This window comes from Candoia aspera, chromosome 7 (assembly GCF_035149785.1).
Source record: "Candoia aspera isolate rCanAsp1 chromosome 7, rCanAsp1.hap2, whole genome shotgun sequence".
NCBI lineage: Eukaryota > Metazoa > Chordata > Lepidosauria > Squamata > Boidae > Candoia > Candoia aspera.
The window spans coordinates 21502205-21520481 of NC_086159.1; the positions used below are offsets into that span (position 1 = coordinate 21502205).

Here is an 18277-nt window from a genome sequence, read left to right on the forward strand (position 1 = left end):
GGATGAATCAGCTATGCTCCCTCAGTCCCTACAGTGTAATATATGACTCTAAGTTACCACCAGCACCCTTACTAAAAGGCAAGGCATTGCAAAATAGGCCTGTTGTGGATTCTTCCAAATAGCAATGCAGAGAGTAGAACACTGACCTTTGCCAAAGGTAAATCTGGCAATTTTAAAAACTGTGACATTAACAAGACAGTTGGCTTGTAGAAACCTAATTTTAGAACTTCGTAATTTAGGATACTGGGACTAAAATATGATCAACTTAGCAATCAATATCCCAGATACTTTATTCAATTTATTTGATTTAGGCAACACCCCACTCCATATTAACTCGGGAAGCTCACAAAATAGCACATGACACTGTTTAATTGAAGGGACCCAGAGCTTGGCAACTGTGCCAACTCATACAAGTCAGGCACAAACCATGGGAGATAGGTGGTCCCTCAAATAACCTGACCCTATTCTATGTTGTCAACTAAGTCTTTTAGTATTCCTGAAACAAGGAAGACAGTTATTTGGAGAGAAAGTCAAGCAGTGAGGCTTCTCCATCAAATGTTTAGCCAGCTGGATTTGAAAAGACCTACTGGAAGAAAAGTAACTTCAGTCATAGATTGAGAGCATGATATCATGCTCTGGCCTTCAGAGACATTAGCCCCGTGTCAAGACTAAGAGCTACATTACTATGCAGCTGGGGACAGCCAATAGATATTTGACAAACTTCGAATGAGTAAGTTCCAGTGCAGTTTCCTTCATGTGCAGATTTGCACATCATAAAGAATGAGGAGAGGCATTCATCTGGTGATTTCATCAAGATAACCTAATGAGCATCATGATGCAAAGACTCGAGCTGTACCCTTTATGTACATACATGTGATGTTGTAAGGCATGGGCAAAATAGGGAAACTATGCATCATGATATATGTTTCATCACTTGCCCCTACCCTTGCAGTCACCCATGAGCGATAACCTTTGCCAGCCAGCCAGTTTCGCCATGTTCCTGTCCTGTGCATAGGTTTCACCTGACAGAATCAGATGTTTTGGGATTCCCATTTTTCTAAGGGAAATACTTCCCATTCTACAGCTTGACATGGCTGACACAATCAAAGACCTTTCTGTGATCAGTGAAGCACATATTGATTTCTTTTTAGTGTTCTTTGGCTTTCTCAATTACGTAGAGTGCATTAGCAGTAATGTCCTTTGTTCCTCAGTCTTTTTAAAAACCAGCTTGAACATATGACATAGGAGGGTACAGCCTATCATATTTCTTCATACCCCTAATCTTCAGGGGTTAAAAAGAGTTCATTTCCTCATACATTTAGAAATTTCCCCTTTCTGTTCCATTAAACATTGCAATTTAGTGATAATTTTTAGAAAAGCTTTGAGGGCTCCATCTAAGACTTCGGAAGGCATATTCTGCCTTTAGAGACTCAGATTTTGCATTTTTATCTGTAAAACTAAACCCCAAACACCATAATATAATACACATTACAATTAATATGTAAGAGAGATGAAAAGATGGGCTAATAAAATATTTAACAAAATAAGCATAGGATCAAGGGGAAACCAGAGTCATGGAGTTTCAGGGATACTCACGTTCTGCAATCTGCTGCACCGGAAAGCCCAAGTAGAAACTGAACTCCACCACAGATAGGTTTCTTAGCAGTTCACTAACTTCAGACCCATTCAAGAATCCACGTTTCTCTCGAATAGCAAACATAATTTGCACGGGGCCTTGCCGAAACACTGCTTTAGACTGACCCAGAGTTATATTTAGTATCTGAAAAGACCATGTTAGAAAGCAAACAAAAACTATTAGCACTGTCCTTCCTTCCCTAACCTACCATTCTCAAAATCCATTCAATTTAATAGAATTAACAAATGTTTCTGACTGGCTCAAGAACTGAATCCATATAATGCTTGCTGTGTTTTGGGATTCAACTTCTCTTTTCATCTGCCACAACTTCAATCTAGTGCTGAAAACCCCATAACTGTATGAAGTAATTGAAGCCATTTTATCTTGTATAATAGACTATCATATATAATGAAGCTTCATTTGACATACTATGTAATCCTTTGCATGTTTACTTAGAAGGAAGTCCCACTGTGTATACCGAGATTTACTTTAACTTAAATATAATCAGGATTGTTGTTTTAATGACTATGTAAGCTATAGACAGAGAGACAGACAGATGCACAGGTCTCCAGTTCCCTGTTCACTATCGTATTTCTTTCAAATGCAATGTCTAAAAACTGTTGGCTGACTCTTAAATCCAACTCTGAGGTTGCTTCTCTGTTAAAAAGCCAGAATTTGGTTTGTTATTGGTTTACAATTCTTAGTTTATTTAGAACAGTAAGATGCGATCCAAGGACTGAGTTAAACATTTCCAGTTTGCCTAGATAAGTAGAGGAGGTAAGGAGAAACTAAGAGATGGCAGGGCACCAGCACATAACTCATTCATGATAAAATCAGAATTCTATTTAGCATTATACATGAACATAACCATTATATTCTATTCTTGAAAATCTCTTTTGATGTCTCAAGGAAAGAAAAGCCAGCTTATAACTGCAGCCACCTGTAACATTATTTGCAATTTGCAATTTCCTGGCTGAAATGAGTCAGGAACCACCATCATACAGTATAGCCATATGCAGGATCACTGCGTGAGATAGGTGGCCATATAAGTTAAATACAATGTGATGACAATGGTTGAAAGACTTACTATATAATGATGTTACATAATGAAACAGCTGCAAAAATAACTATTTTAGAACTGGGTGCAAAGAAAGATTGAGCAAGGAATCTGGTTATGCCACATTCAACTGTTTCTCTACTGTTGTATCTAACATATTCCATTGTACTATGTAATAATAAGATTATTAGATGCCATTCTGATTTAACCCTAATTCAATGTCCCAATGCAGTTCCAATGTTTCTCCATTTCAGCCAAATGCAAGGAGAAGAGTAGTTATTGATCCAGATGGCCCCCACTCTCCTGTTGTTCAGAAGAGCACTGAAGACCAGGCTCTTCACCCAGGCCTTTGGCAAGGGAGAGCGAGACCCCTCACTTCATTCCATCTGGTCTGTCGCACTTGCCATCTTTTGTCTTTTAGTGATTTTATTGTAATTTCTTTGTTTGATTGTTTTGAGCCACCAGAGTCATTGGGAGTTTGGGTGGCATACAGGTTTAATTAATGAATTCATTAATACATGCAAATACAAGTTTAAGCCATTCAAGAGTCTTCTTTTAGTCCTCCAAATATGTTGGGATCCAACTCACAGAATTCCCCATCAGGCGAGCAAAGCCTGTTACATACCAACTCTGCCCCAGAAAACATAAATATTGACAGCAATTTTGCAGCATCATTCAAAGGACCCTGAGAGGAAAAACGACAAAGGAAGGACCTGGCCAGAGGAGGGGGGCAATGGTAAACAATAGGCTGTAAGGAGCCAGAAGGGGTCAAAAGGAATAACTTCACAAGTTTGCCTTCCAATAATATGAAGATTTCACAAAGTACACAAATTTAACTTTCCACCACAAAAATTTCTACCCATTCGTATCAAAGCATCATTCTAGTGATGTTCCAATGTCTTGCCCTGCTATGATTGATTGATTGATTGTTTATTTATTTAGGTATCATCATTTACATAGATCAAGATGTAACCAGCTTTGGGGAAAAAATCATTAAACATTTCAGCAACAGCAGGGAGTAAGCATAAAAATCACCAGCAGCTTCATGGTTAGCAGCACCATAAAATTCAGCATTGGGGAAAGGGGAGTTGAGAGTAGACAAGAGAAGGTGCAGTTTCCATTTCAGGAGATGCTTGTCTCACCTGTACAGTGAAGTTGGAAATATCCTGATGATGCTTTCTCACCTCTTCAAAGGCAAATCTCAGTCCTTTTTCAATGCGCTGGCTGAAGTTACAGAACCCAATATCAATACTTCGAGGTACAAACTGAAGGACTAGAAGTAGAAAATTAAATGTTTGTGTTACTAGATTTAAGTTTAGTAATTCTGGCTAGAGATGGTGGGGCTTGAATGGGAAATCTTCATGCCAAGATGGGGGCACTCTTTAGACACAATGACCTGTTTCACACATCATGGCTATGTCATGGTTTAATGTAAAAACCACAGTGATTGGAGTTGCATAACATACTGAATAATACACCATGATTTTTAATCTGCAGTGGCTGGGTTCATATAACATGCCAGCCAAAATCAAAATCAAACATTCTGGTTTATTATGATATGGAAATCCAAGCAATATCACTACTTTACTTGGTATTCCAGTTCTATAATTCACCCTACAAGGAAAATCTAGCAACACATTCTTTATTACCTAATTTATATCCCCTAGTCATGTTCAAAAGACAACAAATATTAATAAACCAATCTAATGAAAGTTATTGTAGACTCATCCTTGTTTCTCTCTGGCATCTTGACATGTTTACATCAACTCCCAATTATAGTTCCATGCATGAATGTTTATATCCCTGCACCTCCCCACTACTGATTCATTCAGTTATGCTTGTATTACCCATTAGACACAACAGGTAGAGTGCCTTGGGCCAATGAAGTTTTTGGGCCCCCCCAAAAAAGTTTTATGTTAAAAAACATCACCACCAGGTGATGGAAAATTACAGGAATTGAAATAATATACAGGAGGTCACCTTGGAGAAAATAGTATCTATTCTCTATTTTTCATTAATACACTGATTTTTCTACCAATAGTATGTGGAGGCCTAAATCATATTATTTTTGAGCAGATGCACACATCTTGGATTCAGAGTGAATCAATCCTAAATTGTGCATTAAGTGTTTTCCCTTCAACAAATCTCGGATCATCACAAGTCCGGGGTTCTTTCTCAGCACAGAAGCAGTACAAAGGTCACGGGGCTTACCAGTTTGCACTTGGGATTGGAGAGCTGGAGCAGGAAGAGAGGGTTGCAGTGATGAAATGAGAGGTGTTTGACCATGAAGAAGGCTGCTGTTCACCAGTACATTGATGACAGCAATTGCCGTGTAAACAAAAGGCCCCGAGGTCACCAGAAAAGAGAATTTGGGAGAAAGTGTATATACCTATATTAAAAATGAGAGAGTTTAAAATCCCCAAAAGAAGCAGTATTTTCTGCACTGCATAAGCTTTTTATAGAAAGACTTCAGTGCACTAGTTGTGGTAATGACTGTCTTTAGCATTGAAACACTTCATGAGCTGGAGGACTTCATCTCCTACATTTAAACAGAAAGGGATGGATCAAGCTACATTAATTTCCCTTGGCTCCTAAGTCATAGCTAACAGGGCTGTGCAGCAATTCAGATTCAAAGGGGAAAAGATGATTTAGAGTGCATGGGAATGCTCATGTCAAAGGTGGGTAGCAACTCCTTAATGAAGTGTGTCTTTTCCTGGGCTCATGCGGCTCCAGGAAAAGATGTAGTCTATCTCAGGAAGTTGCTACCCATATAACATGCACTCCCATGCACACTTCATACATGTTTTCAATAGTGCCTAAATGCAGCTTTCAAGTGGTAGACTCTTGTGTTTTGATTCTGTGGCACACTTTTCTCACAATTGTGCCTTATCATTAAGCCAGGTGATTAAACTCTGGTAACAGCAGCCATAAATGTTTAAAAAGAAGGATCATGCCTTAATAGTTTGGTACGTAAACAATTTTACCTTTATTTGCCAACCTTTTCTTTATGTTGCATCATTTCTGTCTTTGAAATGAAATCTAGAACGTTCAACCCCTTCTAAGCTTACGTAAATAAGTCCTATATCTGTGAATTAATTATATTAAAACATGAGCATAGATTTACGTGACCATTATGATTCCATCATCATCCATCTTATATTACTCTGTCCCCCCATTCCCTTTGCACCCTAACCTAGTCCCCAAGGCTCTATCATATCCCTATAATAACAACAATAAAACAGTATTTCTATATAATATCCACTGAACACTAATATCAGTATTCCTAAATTGTGCAATAGGAATGCACTTGTAAAACAATAGGATAACTGGTGACTTTTTTTTTTCATATAACCTCACATTTTCTTAATCATGATGAAGACTGATAAATCTAAGAGATTTGCATTTCCTTTCCCTGCCAGGCAGTGTTCTAATAAAAGGTTACAACTTCGCATGTTTTGTGCCTCTTACACTGAGGCTGAGTCATTAATGTCAAACTGTAACCGCACATTTTTGTGTCTTCTGAAGGGTTCATTGTCGTGGTGTTGCACTAAAGAGGATGATTCTCTTGCATAACCCCCAAATAAAAGAAAACAGCTGTAAGCAATAATACAAAATGTAAAGGAAAAGAACCATGGGATGCACACAAACATTTACCTTTGAATTGTACCTTACATAAGCCAATTTGTCTAGAAAATTTAACAGCCAGCCAAGTTTGTTTGCAAGAGTTTCACACTAGGGAATGCATTTCCAAGCTATCTGACAACAAGTCATTAGTGTAGGTTATTAAGCTGCACAGCAGTTAATTTCAAAACATAGCTATCTTGGCAAAATTCCATTGCAAGATATAAATCTCTTTCTTGAGGGAGGCGAGAACAGTCAAGATTTACCTTGTTGTAATTAGGAATGGAAACTATTCTCTGCCCAAGAGAGAAAACAGGCAATGATACCATTCAATCAAAATGCAAACATGAGTAAGTGCACAGAAATATGTCTTCTTGCTTTAAGATAAATGATTGCCAGAGGACAAACCAAGCAGGGAAGGTTATGTGCATTATTGGTTAAAATATGCAGCAGACCTGTAAACTGATTGGAGCTCAAGTTTATTCACCAGAGGCTTGCAGTGTAAATCAAGGGGAAACTGGGTATACAGATATGTAGAAGGAGTAATAAAACAAGGGCTTCAAAATATTTGTTCAATTCTGTTTACAAATTTCACTGATGGAGCTGAGTGTGCTACAACTCAAGGGGTGGTAATCTTATAGGACTTGCAGAACATATACTGAGTGTATTCAGAAAATGAATGCCATGGGAGACTTAAATTGGTGCCCATGGCCCCACACTGCCTATTGTTGCTGCAGCTTACATTCATTTATATACCTTTTCTATACTTAACATAAATGTTAGATACATGTCTACTTATAAATGGACAGTGCATGTTTGTATTTGATTCCTGGAAAAAAAGACATGGCTGCTTTAAAGAGTCACATGCAAAATGGAATACACAGCACTGCACATTCTTATAAACAGCATAGATCAGTGTGATCCCATTACAGAAGATCTTCAGTGGTAAATCAAATTATTCTGAGATGGTTGTTCAGAATTATCATAAGCAATAATGGATGCCCAAGAAGGCAGAAAAATGGGAAAACAAATGACCTTCAACCAACTATAATCCCAATTCCCAGCTTTCATTTAAGAAAAAAGACAATTTTTTAGCTTTCCCTAAGAGGCAGTGGTTTGCAGTCAGACTTGTATAATGGAACATTAATTTTCAAATACCCTATAACCATAAGTTTGAATTCTGCTCAGAAACAGAATGATGTAAATTGAACTGTTGGAGGCATCTTTTCTTTCCTGTAAGTATTCCCAGTTTAACATTTGGACCATAGAAATTTGTGCCAGAGGAAGTTTCCAAGAAACTTTTCAAAAAAAGTGTTTGGAGGTTATGCTAGAACTTATGGGATGTTTTCACCAAGGCTAGATCACATCGTTTCAGAAGTGTGTGCACCTAATGAACTAACCCTAGCTGTGCAAATGCATTTCTGGGATTTCCTGTGAGAGCCATGGTGAGCTGACATCTTGCTGGCTTGCTCACTAGCAAGACAGTTTTTGCGAGGGAGATCATGTAATCTCTCCAGAACAAAAGAGAAATTGTTGAGATCATCCACGTGATTCCAGACAGCTGCTACTCATGAGTAGACTGTGAAAACTGCCATTTTACAGTCAGCCTATAAGTGGACTGGGTGGGAATCGGGATTACATCAAGCTCACACTCGCAAATCAGCGTTATGGACATTAAGCTCAAGCTTAATTGGATTTTTTTTTAAAAAAATTGTATATTGGAGAGATTAAGACCCTTCAGATTGGCATGGTTTTACTGTATTCATTGGATAAGTCTCCACCTCCTTAAAAGATGACAGTGTAAATTTGATTTTAAACGTTTTGAAAAAAAATGATTTTTGGGGGACTATGCAGCAAAAGGGTGCTTAGTATATGGATTTTGGAAAGTTAATAATGGATTAAGGGGCCAGAGGGATTTGGAATTATAGTTTTGAATTAATTGAAGATATCTTCTCATGGGAAAATGGCGATTGCTTTGGTTTTTTTATGATAAGGACACTTGCAGTTTGGACATTATAGGGAGACAGAGGATGAAGAAAATGGAGCAGTAATCCTTCGTGCAAAATTTTGAATACCTCTCAGTTAAGCTAAGTTACTGGATAGAATGGATCAATCGCTTGAGAAACTGGACAGAACATTCTCTAATGAAATGGTAAAACAAGAACAAGTTGTAATGGATGTCTGTGAAATTAATTTGAAGGGGTATTTAAATGTAATACAAATGGATCTGATAGATGGCTTATTCCCTAAAGGAGATGAACAGACACCAAACCAGGAAATTGATTTGGACAATTTTTTTCCTCTGGATATACAAAAGAGCTCTGCTAAGGTTTGGAAAGACTTTTTTAGAAGTGACAAACAAAAGGATAAACTTTACCTAATGGACTTACAGAAGAAAACTGTTAAAAGTTCTGAAGGATTTCTGGCTGGATACACAGATGACCAGCAAATTGAGACTCTTCTTGAAGGGGTTAAAGAATAATTTTAAAAATTCAGGGAAGATTTATAAAGTTGGCCTGTTTGACCAGGGCTAAAAGAAGAAAATAATTATATCTGGTTGCCCTTACTGGACTTCTGCTGACAAACAATGATTGACAAAACATTTGGATTTTGTTTTTTTCCATCTAAGAGATGAGTTATGGGGAGAAGAGAGATTATGTTTTATTTAGAGACAATGATAAACTACTAAAATGGTTTTTACCTGCTGGGATGATGGGGGAAGTTACTTTTTTCTTTTCTTTTCTTTTCTACACTCCCTCCCCCCTTTTCTTTTTTTTTCTTTTTTCTTTTTTTGTATTTTTATAGTTTGTATTGACTTATTTTTCTCATTTATAATTCTTAATAAAATTATTTGTTTTAAAAAAGGCAAATGCACTTCTGGAAATTTATGAAATCTGGAACTCCATTCAAGGTTAAATCCAGGAGTTTAAGAAATTCCATCCAACATAATTTGAATTTCTATCCTCTAGTCTGCTTTTCAGGTGATCAGGAGCATCTAAATTAAGCTCCAGTTGCTTTGTCCTGATCCAGGCCATTACAGAATTCAGTAACCTGCTTAAGCAGGTTTTTAGATGTCAGTGTTCAGCTGAGGTTTGAATCACAAATGGAAAGATGTTGTGTGGAATCCAGATTTACCCATTATGATACAAAAAGCAGAAAAAATACATTCTAAATATCTATATTCAATATCTCTACTGAGAACAGTATTTGCATAGAGGTAATCTGCTAGGAATAAGACTGTTAAGAACTGGTGAGCAGATTTCAATATGTTTATCTTTTAATTGCCAGATATTTCAATACTCTTTGTTGTTTTCAGCCAAAGCATTTTTTCATACTTTCAAATGCCACTGATATACTTTGTTTTTTCTATCTTATGTGATAAATTTGTCACTGTTACGATGAAGGCACCGATGCAACAAAATACCAAGTGGTTCTTAAGATTGCTCTCCTCTGTTTTCCTGCTCTTTTTCTATTTAATATCAAATGGCCTTTATGAAGCTTCTTTTATTGTTCCTATATAAATAACTTCCTGCATTAGTGCTCTCCAGTCCCCAGGGTTTTCTACTATTCTGCATAAACTTTTAAATACCACGAGACTTAACTCTAAGCAACAAAACACACTCACAGTGCATACGTACATCTAGGATCAACTTTAAAGAAAAAAATTCCAGCTGCCAAGGTTTGTGTGTGTGTGCGTGTGTGTTTGTATGCGCACCTTCGGGTCATTGTTGGTTCCTGACAACTGCCTGGATAAGTCCCTGCAGTTTTCTTGGCAGATTTCAGAAACGGTTTGCCATTGCCTCCTTCCTACTGTAGAGCTGAAAGAGAATGACTGGCCCAAGGTCACCCAGCTGGCTTCGCACCTAAAGAGGGACTAGAACTCATGGTCTCCCAGTTTGCAGCCTGGTGCCTTAACCACTACAGCAAACTGGATCAACTTTTTTTTTCTTTTTTTTTTCAGCCACCAAGATTTGCAGGAGGCGTAACTGATGACACAGTGATGTCACCAGAGCGGGCAAGGCCAAATTACTTCAGTTCATTACTGAAAGGAGAAGCTTTGGAAGACAGCTAATCAATTATTTTAGGAGGGGATATGGAAAAATCACACCACTGAAAACTGATGTTTTTGCCACTGAATTCCACAGCGTGATCCGAGGGTATTATGATAGCTAGAAATGAGTTGTTTAATGTTTATGGTCTATGGGTTGCAGCTATCTAATTCTGCTACCCAAACAAATTATAATCACCTCCCACTTTTGACTTCTACCCTGGAAAAAAAATCCAGCAAATGCTTGTTTTGCAGAGTAGAAGTGAACCGGTTTTTATCTATTATTACTTACTTATTTATTTATTTATCAAATTTTGTTACCGCCCATCTTCCCCAAAAGAGGGATTCTGGGCGGAATATTTTAATAATATTCAGAGAGAGATTTAAGAGCTTGCTCCGAGACTTCTTGGATCAGCAAAGAACAGGCTACACCCACCAAGTCATATGGCACCATACAAAGATATACACACTTAGGATTAGGTTATCAGTTAATATCCAAGCTACAACCACCTTCATTAGTTATCTCTATGAAGAAGTCTTTAACTTACATAATGATCTTCACAGAGCAAACTGTCTATCACTTACCTCTAGTTCTACCATTCTCCTAAATTCATTTCTCAGGATTTCTTTGATGGATTCACTGACATTTTGTACTACAGATTTCCGGGCTAGCACTGAAAATGTGAATCAATAAATAAGTATTAGAAGTATTAGATGCTATTAGAAGCATATATAGATTTAAAGGCAGCAATTCAGATAGAAGGATGATCAGAGAACTGAGAGGAATTATTTTTCTATATGAAAATAACAGTAGCAGTGCTACTAAGAAATGCAGGCCATAGAACTAGTTCTCATTTTATAGTTTGTAGCCAAGCACAGATATACCATCATAAAATGCAGGTACTTCTTTTCAGATCTGAGGCCATGTACATGTTTAATTTGAAGTGTTCCTGTAAAATGCTCAGAAGAAAGGATTTTGTTCCTATTTCATGCTTCCAAATATTTCAATACTAAGCATGGGCACTGAGATTTTATAAGAAGTTAGCAAGCTGCAACACATTTCATTTTGAAAATTTTTACACTACAAAAGATCTCAAACTGAGATCTGCAAAACTCTTGTTCTGAGCCTTGCACAAGTGTTTCAAACTCCAAACAGAACTTCTCTGAGCAAAGTGTTCTGAGCTGGAAGTGCTCCAAAATGCTCAAAAACAGCAGTTTCACACTGGAAATGGATCATTTAGTGAAATTTTGTGCTTGAAATGTTTCAGAATGAAACGTTTTGCACACCACTTATAAGAAGTATGTACACAATTTCAAAAGTAAAACTGGATTCTACCAATTCAGACTTACTAGACCAAAATTATCCAATTTGGTGCTATCCAGATATGTGAACTTCAACTCTCAGAATTTGCCAACCAGCATAGCCCTTCCCAAGAATTTAAGGAATTAAAGTCCACATATTTGAAGGTCACCCAATTTGGGAACAGCTGTATTAGTCCATGACAGACCAAGAGATTGGGCTTTTCTTGACAACCTATATCTTAGACAATACACATGAATCCTGGAGGCAAATATGGTGAACTGATAAGTATATGTAAGGCATATAATTACAGATCCATACAGGACAAAAAAACTTACTGTACTGGTTGAAGTTATAGACTATGACAGGTACAGACATTCTACGAGAAATATCCTACAGACACCTGGATTTCAGTTCCTAATACCTCTACTTGCCATACTCAGTCTCAAGGAACCATGGGAATAAAACATGTAAAGAAGACCAAGTTGCCTATCCTTGGTCTAAATTCTTAGTGCACAGTGAATCAAATGACTCAACTATGCTTGCATCATGATGCATTCGTCATTTCTTCCAGATGTCCACTCATAAACATGAATGATAATTCCCTTTGTTGTTTCAAACAACAAGGAATGCAGCACAAAGCACCAACAATGTTAAGAAGATCTATAGCCCAGCTAATATTATTGATGTAGAACAAAACCTATACATTTATTATTATGGCCCAACTTTCTTTCTCATTGACAGGATATTGCTGAAAAAGCTGTTCAGAGGGAAAAAGGTAAAATGCAATTCTGCGGAACAAAGAAGTTTGGAATAACCAGAATATTATTCTAGTTTTTTAAACAGTTTGACACCTACTACCTTTTCTTTCATTTTAGGATTTTCTATCCCTATTCTTAGTTTCTCCAGTTGGATGAGAACACTGCCATTTTCAAACAATATTACATCCAAGCTGAATATAAAAGGTAACAACTCCTTCAAGACAAGCTCATCTCCTGTGGACACATCCAGGGTTATTTTTTTAATCTTTTGACAACAACAAAAATGTTGTGAGATTTTTTTAAAACCTCTAGCCTAGTTCATAGCCGCAGGATTTCTGGTGGTGTCCCATCAGAGTTCTAACCAGATCCAGCCCTCCTTGGCTATTCAGCTAGGTAAGGCCACCTAGGTGGCCATAAAATAGGTAACTTCTAGTAAATCAGAAAACTGTTATTTTTGGAAACCCAGAAATGTCAAGACTCATACATCCCAATGCACTGGCCAAACAGGCAGTTTTGTAGATATGCAACATCTGTAGGCCAAAAGTAGCATCTTTTGAATTGTTCCCAGAAATCTTTCTTGGCTTCATCTGCTTCTCATTTCATAGGGAAGAAGACCACTAAGTTATTTCTCAGCTACTAAATCCAAACTTTGAAAAGAAGCTTTGAAAGGAAGACTGCCATACATGATTTTGGATGGGAGCAACCTTGGGGTTATGGAAAAAAAGTATCTGTTTGCAAGAAAGTTTGGTTAAAAAAAGAAAAAAGCCAACTCAGATACCTGCTATAACAATCCAGGAAGATTCACATCTGAAACAAGACAAAGACCAACCTCTTAAGATTCACTGCTGCTACTGCTACTGACCATATCATTCTCTTCTACCATGCATTCTCTCCTATTCACAACCTCTTCTCTTCCCTGTCTTCTCGTTGGCAGCCCTATAGGCATAATCTGAGGACCACCTCAAAGTACTGCCTACTGAGTGGCCAAGATACAAAAAGTTTCTTCAGGCAGCCACATATCTTAGTATAAAGAAGTTCCTGCTGAAATGGAAAGTTGGGAAATGAATTACCTGTAGAACAATGATTTCCCTGTTACTGATATATACTCAGCTGAACTTGGAATTGGTCTCCCCCACCCAGTGCTGGATTTCTAACACATATTTAAACATGCAAACTCCAGCTGAGTCTTCAGCACTCATACAAACAAGTAGAGCTAGAGAATATTACTATAGTGCCCAGTTAAATGAGATTGCAAATTTAGGATTAACCAATTACCTTACTTATAGTGAGAATTTATAATGTATCCTGATAGCTAAGCCTGCCCCTTTTTTGACTGCATTCTATATACTTTCAACACTTCTGAATGAGACAGAGGATAATAATATGCATTACAGCAACCTTCCTAACAAAGAATCTTCCCATTGTATTGGAACTGCAGTCTCTAAAAGGTTACCGTAGAGTTCTGGAAATTGCAGTCCCAACCTGCCAGAGGGTGGCAGCTTAGGGAAGGTTAATTTTGGGGAATTAAATGGAAGGAAAACATACTGATTATTAGGGATGTACAAAACTTACTGGTTTATTCTATTCTCCTTCCAGGCCATGCAATTCTGTTGGCAGTGTAGCAATTGGAAGTGAATCATCCAAACTGGAAGTGAATCACCTAAACTGGAAGTGGTTTGAAGTGGGCAGGGGGTTACACAACCCCAAAACAGGCTTATTTCATCCAGAATTCCAAATCTGAGACAACTCAAGTCACTTCCAATTTCCTCCCAGAAACTGGTGAAGCACTTTAGGAATGGGTTGGTTCAAAAGAGGGTTCGCATAGTCTCAATGAATATTCTAGAGTTCTCCAGAATGCTCTATTCCCCAATCAATATCCTACAAGTATTTTAAATAATAGAAATATTAGCAGGGGCCATAAGAAAAAATAACGCATTATTAAAGCAGCAAAGCTGGTGCATTGTTCAAGAGGCTTGCAGTCCATCATATCAGTTCATTTTCCTTTATTATAATACTATAAAAGTGTGGTATAAATATATACTTAGTAAGAAATACAAATCAGAAAAAAAACCTTACCAGCTGTTACTAGGTATTTATCAGGAACTGTGATATCACAAACATAAGGCTGTCTAGTTGTGGTAGTTGGAATGGTTGCCACTGTAACCTGCGTAGGGGCCAAGATAGAGGTTGAAGAGGATGTAGATGGACTTGATGTGCTGCTGGTAATTGAAGAAAGGCCTATTTTGCTACTAGAAGTGGCGGCAGTAAAGGCTGTCACACTAATATGCTCAGTCATGCCAGTTTTTGTTAGAATACCAGATTCAATTGCAGTATTCACAGATGAAGACATCACTGTGTGTTCAGATGGCATCACTACAACCATTGGTCTGGTAGGTGAAATTACGATGCTGTTCATATCTGTGGACAACGGCATATAAGGGGTGGTTTTAAAAAAATCTGTGGTAGAAGCTACCTCAGTGAAAGAAGAAAATGAACTGAAATTAGCAGTAGCACCACTATCTTCAACAGTAGCTGTAGACAACAAAAAAGGTGAAAATGTTAAGACAGGGGTTGACTGCAATGATGTGAACCATGAGCTCACATGTGTTTCATCCCCAAATATGTTGCTGGTGAAAACAGGCTCTGAAGCTGACACAGGTAGCTGCTGGGTTAAGATGGTATCAATAGTGAAATAGGATTCAAAGTGAGAGGTAGCTTCTGTGAAAGCTGAGGTAAAATAAAATTCAGATTCTATCATCAAGATTGATGTTGGTTCTAGTAGCACTGAGGAGTTCATATAGAAATGTAATGATGGCATCACTGTAGAACTGTGCATGACTGGAAAAGGAGATGAGCTTGAATTAAAAAATGAAGTTTGCCATGAAGATACTTGAGAAGCCTCCATATTTGTGATGTCAATAGCTGGTTGTTCGACTGAACTCCAACCAGATGAATTGCCAAAAAGCACAGATGATGGAAGGAGTGTGGGTAAAATATGAGGTAAAAACATTGATAAATCACTTGGCATTGCTAGAAAAGATGTGGCTGTAGCAGATGATAAATGTGACAAGTCATTTGGTTCAGAGGAAAAGGGTATGAATGAAAGGCTGGATACAATGTCTGATCTACTGATAGCTGAGTCTTCAACGGCAAAGTATTCCAGTGATGTGCCAAATAAATGTGTAGTACCAATCGAAGCAAAATGTGTAGTTTCTGATGGCATAAATTCAGATGTTTCTAGAAGAACCGAATTTCTGATTGTCATGGACAGCACACTCACACTCTCCATGAAGGCAGATTCTGGGGAAATTGTAGCAACTTTAGAAGATAATTTTTCCATAACACTAGATTCTACTGTAACCAATTCAGACACAGAATAGGAGAAATTAACCAGAGTGTTTTCCAATGATCTAATTTCAGAAGACCAGCTATAGAAAAGGGAAGGGGAAATGGATGTAAATATATTTTTAAGGCTAATTTCCATAGAATTTGACTCAGAGAGTTCAGTAAATCTTGAAGAAAGTGAAACAACAGGTCTTGAGGGAAAACTAGTATCAAAGATTTCGGGAGGAGATTCTGGCATGTCATAGAGATCACTGATTCCTGATGTAAGTGGTGCAATATCCTTTACATCAGAGACCATGAATGAGAGTGTCTCACCATACTCGCCTGACCCCACATCGTTTTCTGTTGGTCGCACTGAAAAAAACGGCTCTGAAGAAACTGAGATGAAGTCACAGTACAAACATGAAGTGTATGGTTCAATGAAAGGCACTGGACTTTTGAAATCACTGAGTTGGTTTTCTGAATAGCTGGGCAAAATTGATGCTGAATTTCTGGAGAATTTCTGGGAAAGCTCATGTGTAAAAAACTTCTCATTAAAAAGAGTACTGAAAGCTGTTGCATCTGTGTGGGGAATGGTATGGGGAAAAATAAAAGGAAAGTGAGTTGAAAACATAGTTGCCCTTGTTAATGAAACAGGAATTTCTTTAAAAATGCTTAGGACAGATGAACTTTTTGGCCCAAGTATCCCAGTTAAATTGCTATTAATGCTATAGTGAGCTTCAGCATATGTATAAGTGCTTTGTGTATTGTCATATGTAGGTGATTGTTCTACAGTAGTATCAAAAAGCAAAGAAGTTGAAGAGAAAAGGTAAGATGGCAAACTCTCCCCTTCTTTTCCAATAGTTGCATCTACCATTTCTAATGCAACAGAATTTAAGTCAGTCTGAGGCATGAGCAAGTCTCTGTCTGGAGTTAGAGTAATACCTGTCCCATCAAAAGACTTCAAGTGTGGGAGAGAAATATGAGGGACAGAGGCAGCCCTTTGCAACGTTGTTTGCAGTGTTCCCACATAATCAAGTAGCAAAGAGGGGACAGCTAACGAAGGTGCTAACAACAAAGTCTGTAGTGTTTCTTTAGTTGGCTTTACTGGGTAGGAACCCAAATGATCGTCTTCTACAAAAGACTTCAGTGAAGGAGTCTGTTGTGCATTTGAAATTAAACTACTAAATCTATCGTCACTTAAGATGGCTTCATTGCTTGTTACTGAAAAATCCAGTGCTGGTCCATTTTGTTGAACTGAGGCTCTGCTCCTCCCTTCTTGGTCCAATGAGGTCATTTCAAAAGGAGTGGTTACTAGGGATGACAACTCAGGAAACACTGTATTTGCCTTGGAATCTCTTGTGCTTTCAGTTAAGGCTGTGTGTGTCACGTTGCCCACAGTGCTTTGACTCAGCGAAAGAGAGGAAAAGTTTTGCTGCTCCAAATAGACGTCATCTAAAAAGAAAAAAAGAAAACAAAATGTTAATAATTAGGTTAAATAAATATTACACTGAAATGTCAAAATGCTACAATGATTCACTGAGCCAACAGCTATTAGGTTGTCTATGCAGAAATTATACGCATATGGAATACTGTAAGGCTCAAAATAAGATGCCTCCAAGGCTATCATTCTCATGGAATCTTTTTGTCCAAGATTAAGAGTCCCATATAATGGAGTACACTGTAAGGCCCACAGTCAGTTGACTAGAAGCACTGGCCAGGTCTTCTGATCAGCATTGCTCTCCACATGACCTGAAGATGCAGTTACAAAATGTGCACTTTACTACTCCTGGAACTATGTTTATACTCCATTCCACAAGTTTCTCCACCCAGTCTCTGCTTCCTCAAGGAAAAATATTCCAAAGAAAGGGAAAAGATACCAGAAGATGGAGGCATGGGAGTTGATCAACATACTGCTTCCATATGAATTTTGGAATTATATTTCCTTGTTTTTATAGCAACATGCATAATACTATTAAAATATTTTAGGAAAAACTTCCAAACCCATAAAAGAAGTGGTTTCATCTGCATAATCCACATTCAACATATTATTATTCCTTTCTAGCTTCAAGTTATTTATTGGCATAATGAGTAAATAAAATGTAGAAATGCAAATATCCCAAATGCTGTGGGATTTCTTCCTTTAGATAGTGAGATCTCAGGACCAGACGCATGACATTCTCTATAAAGTATTTCCCAGATCCTAAGAAACTGGAGGACTATTAGTCAGTTTCTGTTTACATGATGGTCTCCAATTTGGTCTTTATCTCAACCTGCTTAGTTTGGTCAAGAACTGGAACTAACAATTCAACTAATCAGCTCTGTACCAACCCAATTTATTAATTTTATCTTCTATGGTGGAATCAGTTCCCCCGGCCCACCCACCCAATTATTCTCTCTCCCATACTATACACAATGACAGTGGAGGATAACATATCAGCAATTTTCAAATTGGGTTTTAAGGAACACAGAGATTTCCTGGAAGCTCAGAAAGAGTTCTTAATAAGGAGATAAAGATCAGAAGCACTTT

At 37.7% G+C, this 18277-nt stretch overlaps 1 protein-coding gene across 3 annotated transcripts in view; it reads right to left on the bottom strand.

The window, feature by feature from the left end:
• Positions 1–18277, bottom strand: part of KIAA1549 (KIAA1549 ortholog) — a 141220-nt gene that overhangs the window by 50409 nt on the left and 72534 nt on the right. For all 3 annotated transcript variants that reach the window (XM_063308374.1, XM_063308373.1, XM_063308375.1), the window contains exons 2-6: positions 14500–17202; positions 10948–11036; positions 4905–5082; positions 3836–3966; positions 1597–1780 (exon numbers count right to left, since the gene is read on the bottom strand). In XM_063308374.1, coding sequence (XP_063164444.1) covers positions 1597–1780; positions 3836–3966; positions 4905–5082; positions 10948–11036; positions 14500–17202 — 3285 coding nt within the window. The remainder of the gene's footprint in view (positions 1–1596; positions 1781–3835; positions 3967–4904; positions 5083–10947; positions 11037–14499; positions 17203–18277) is intronic.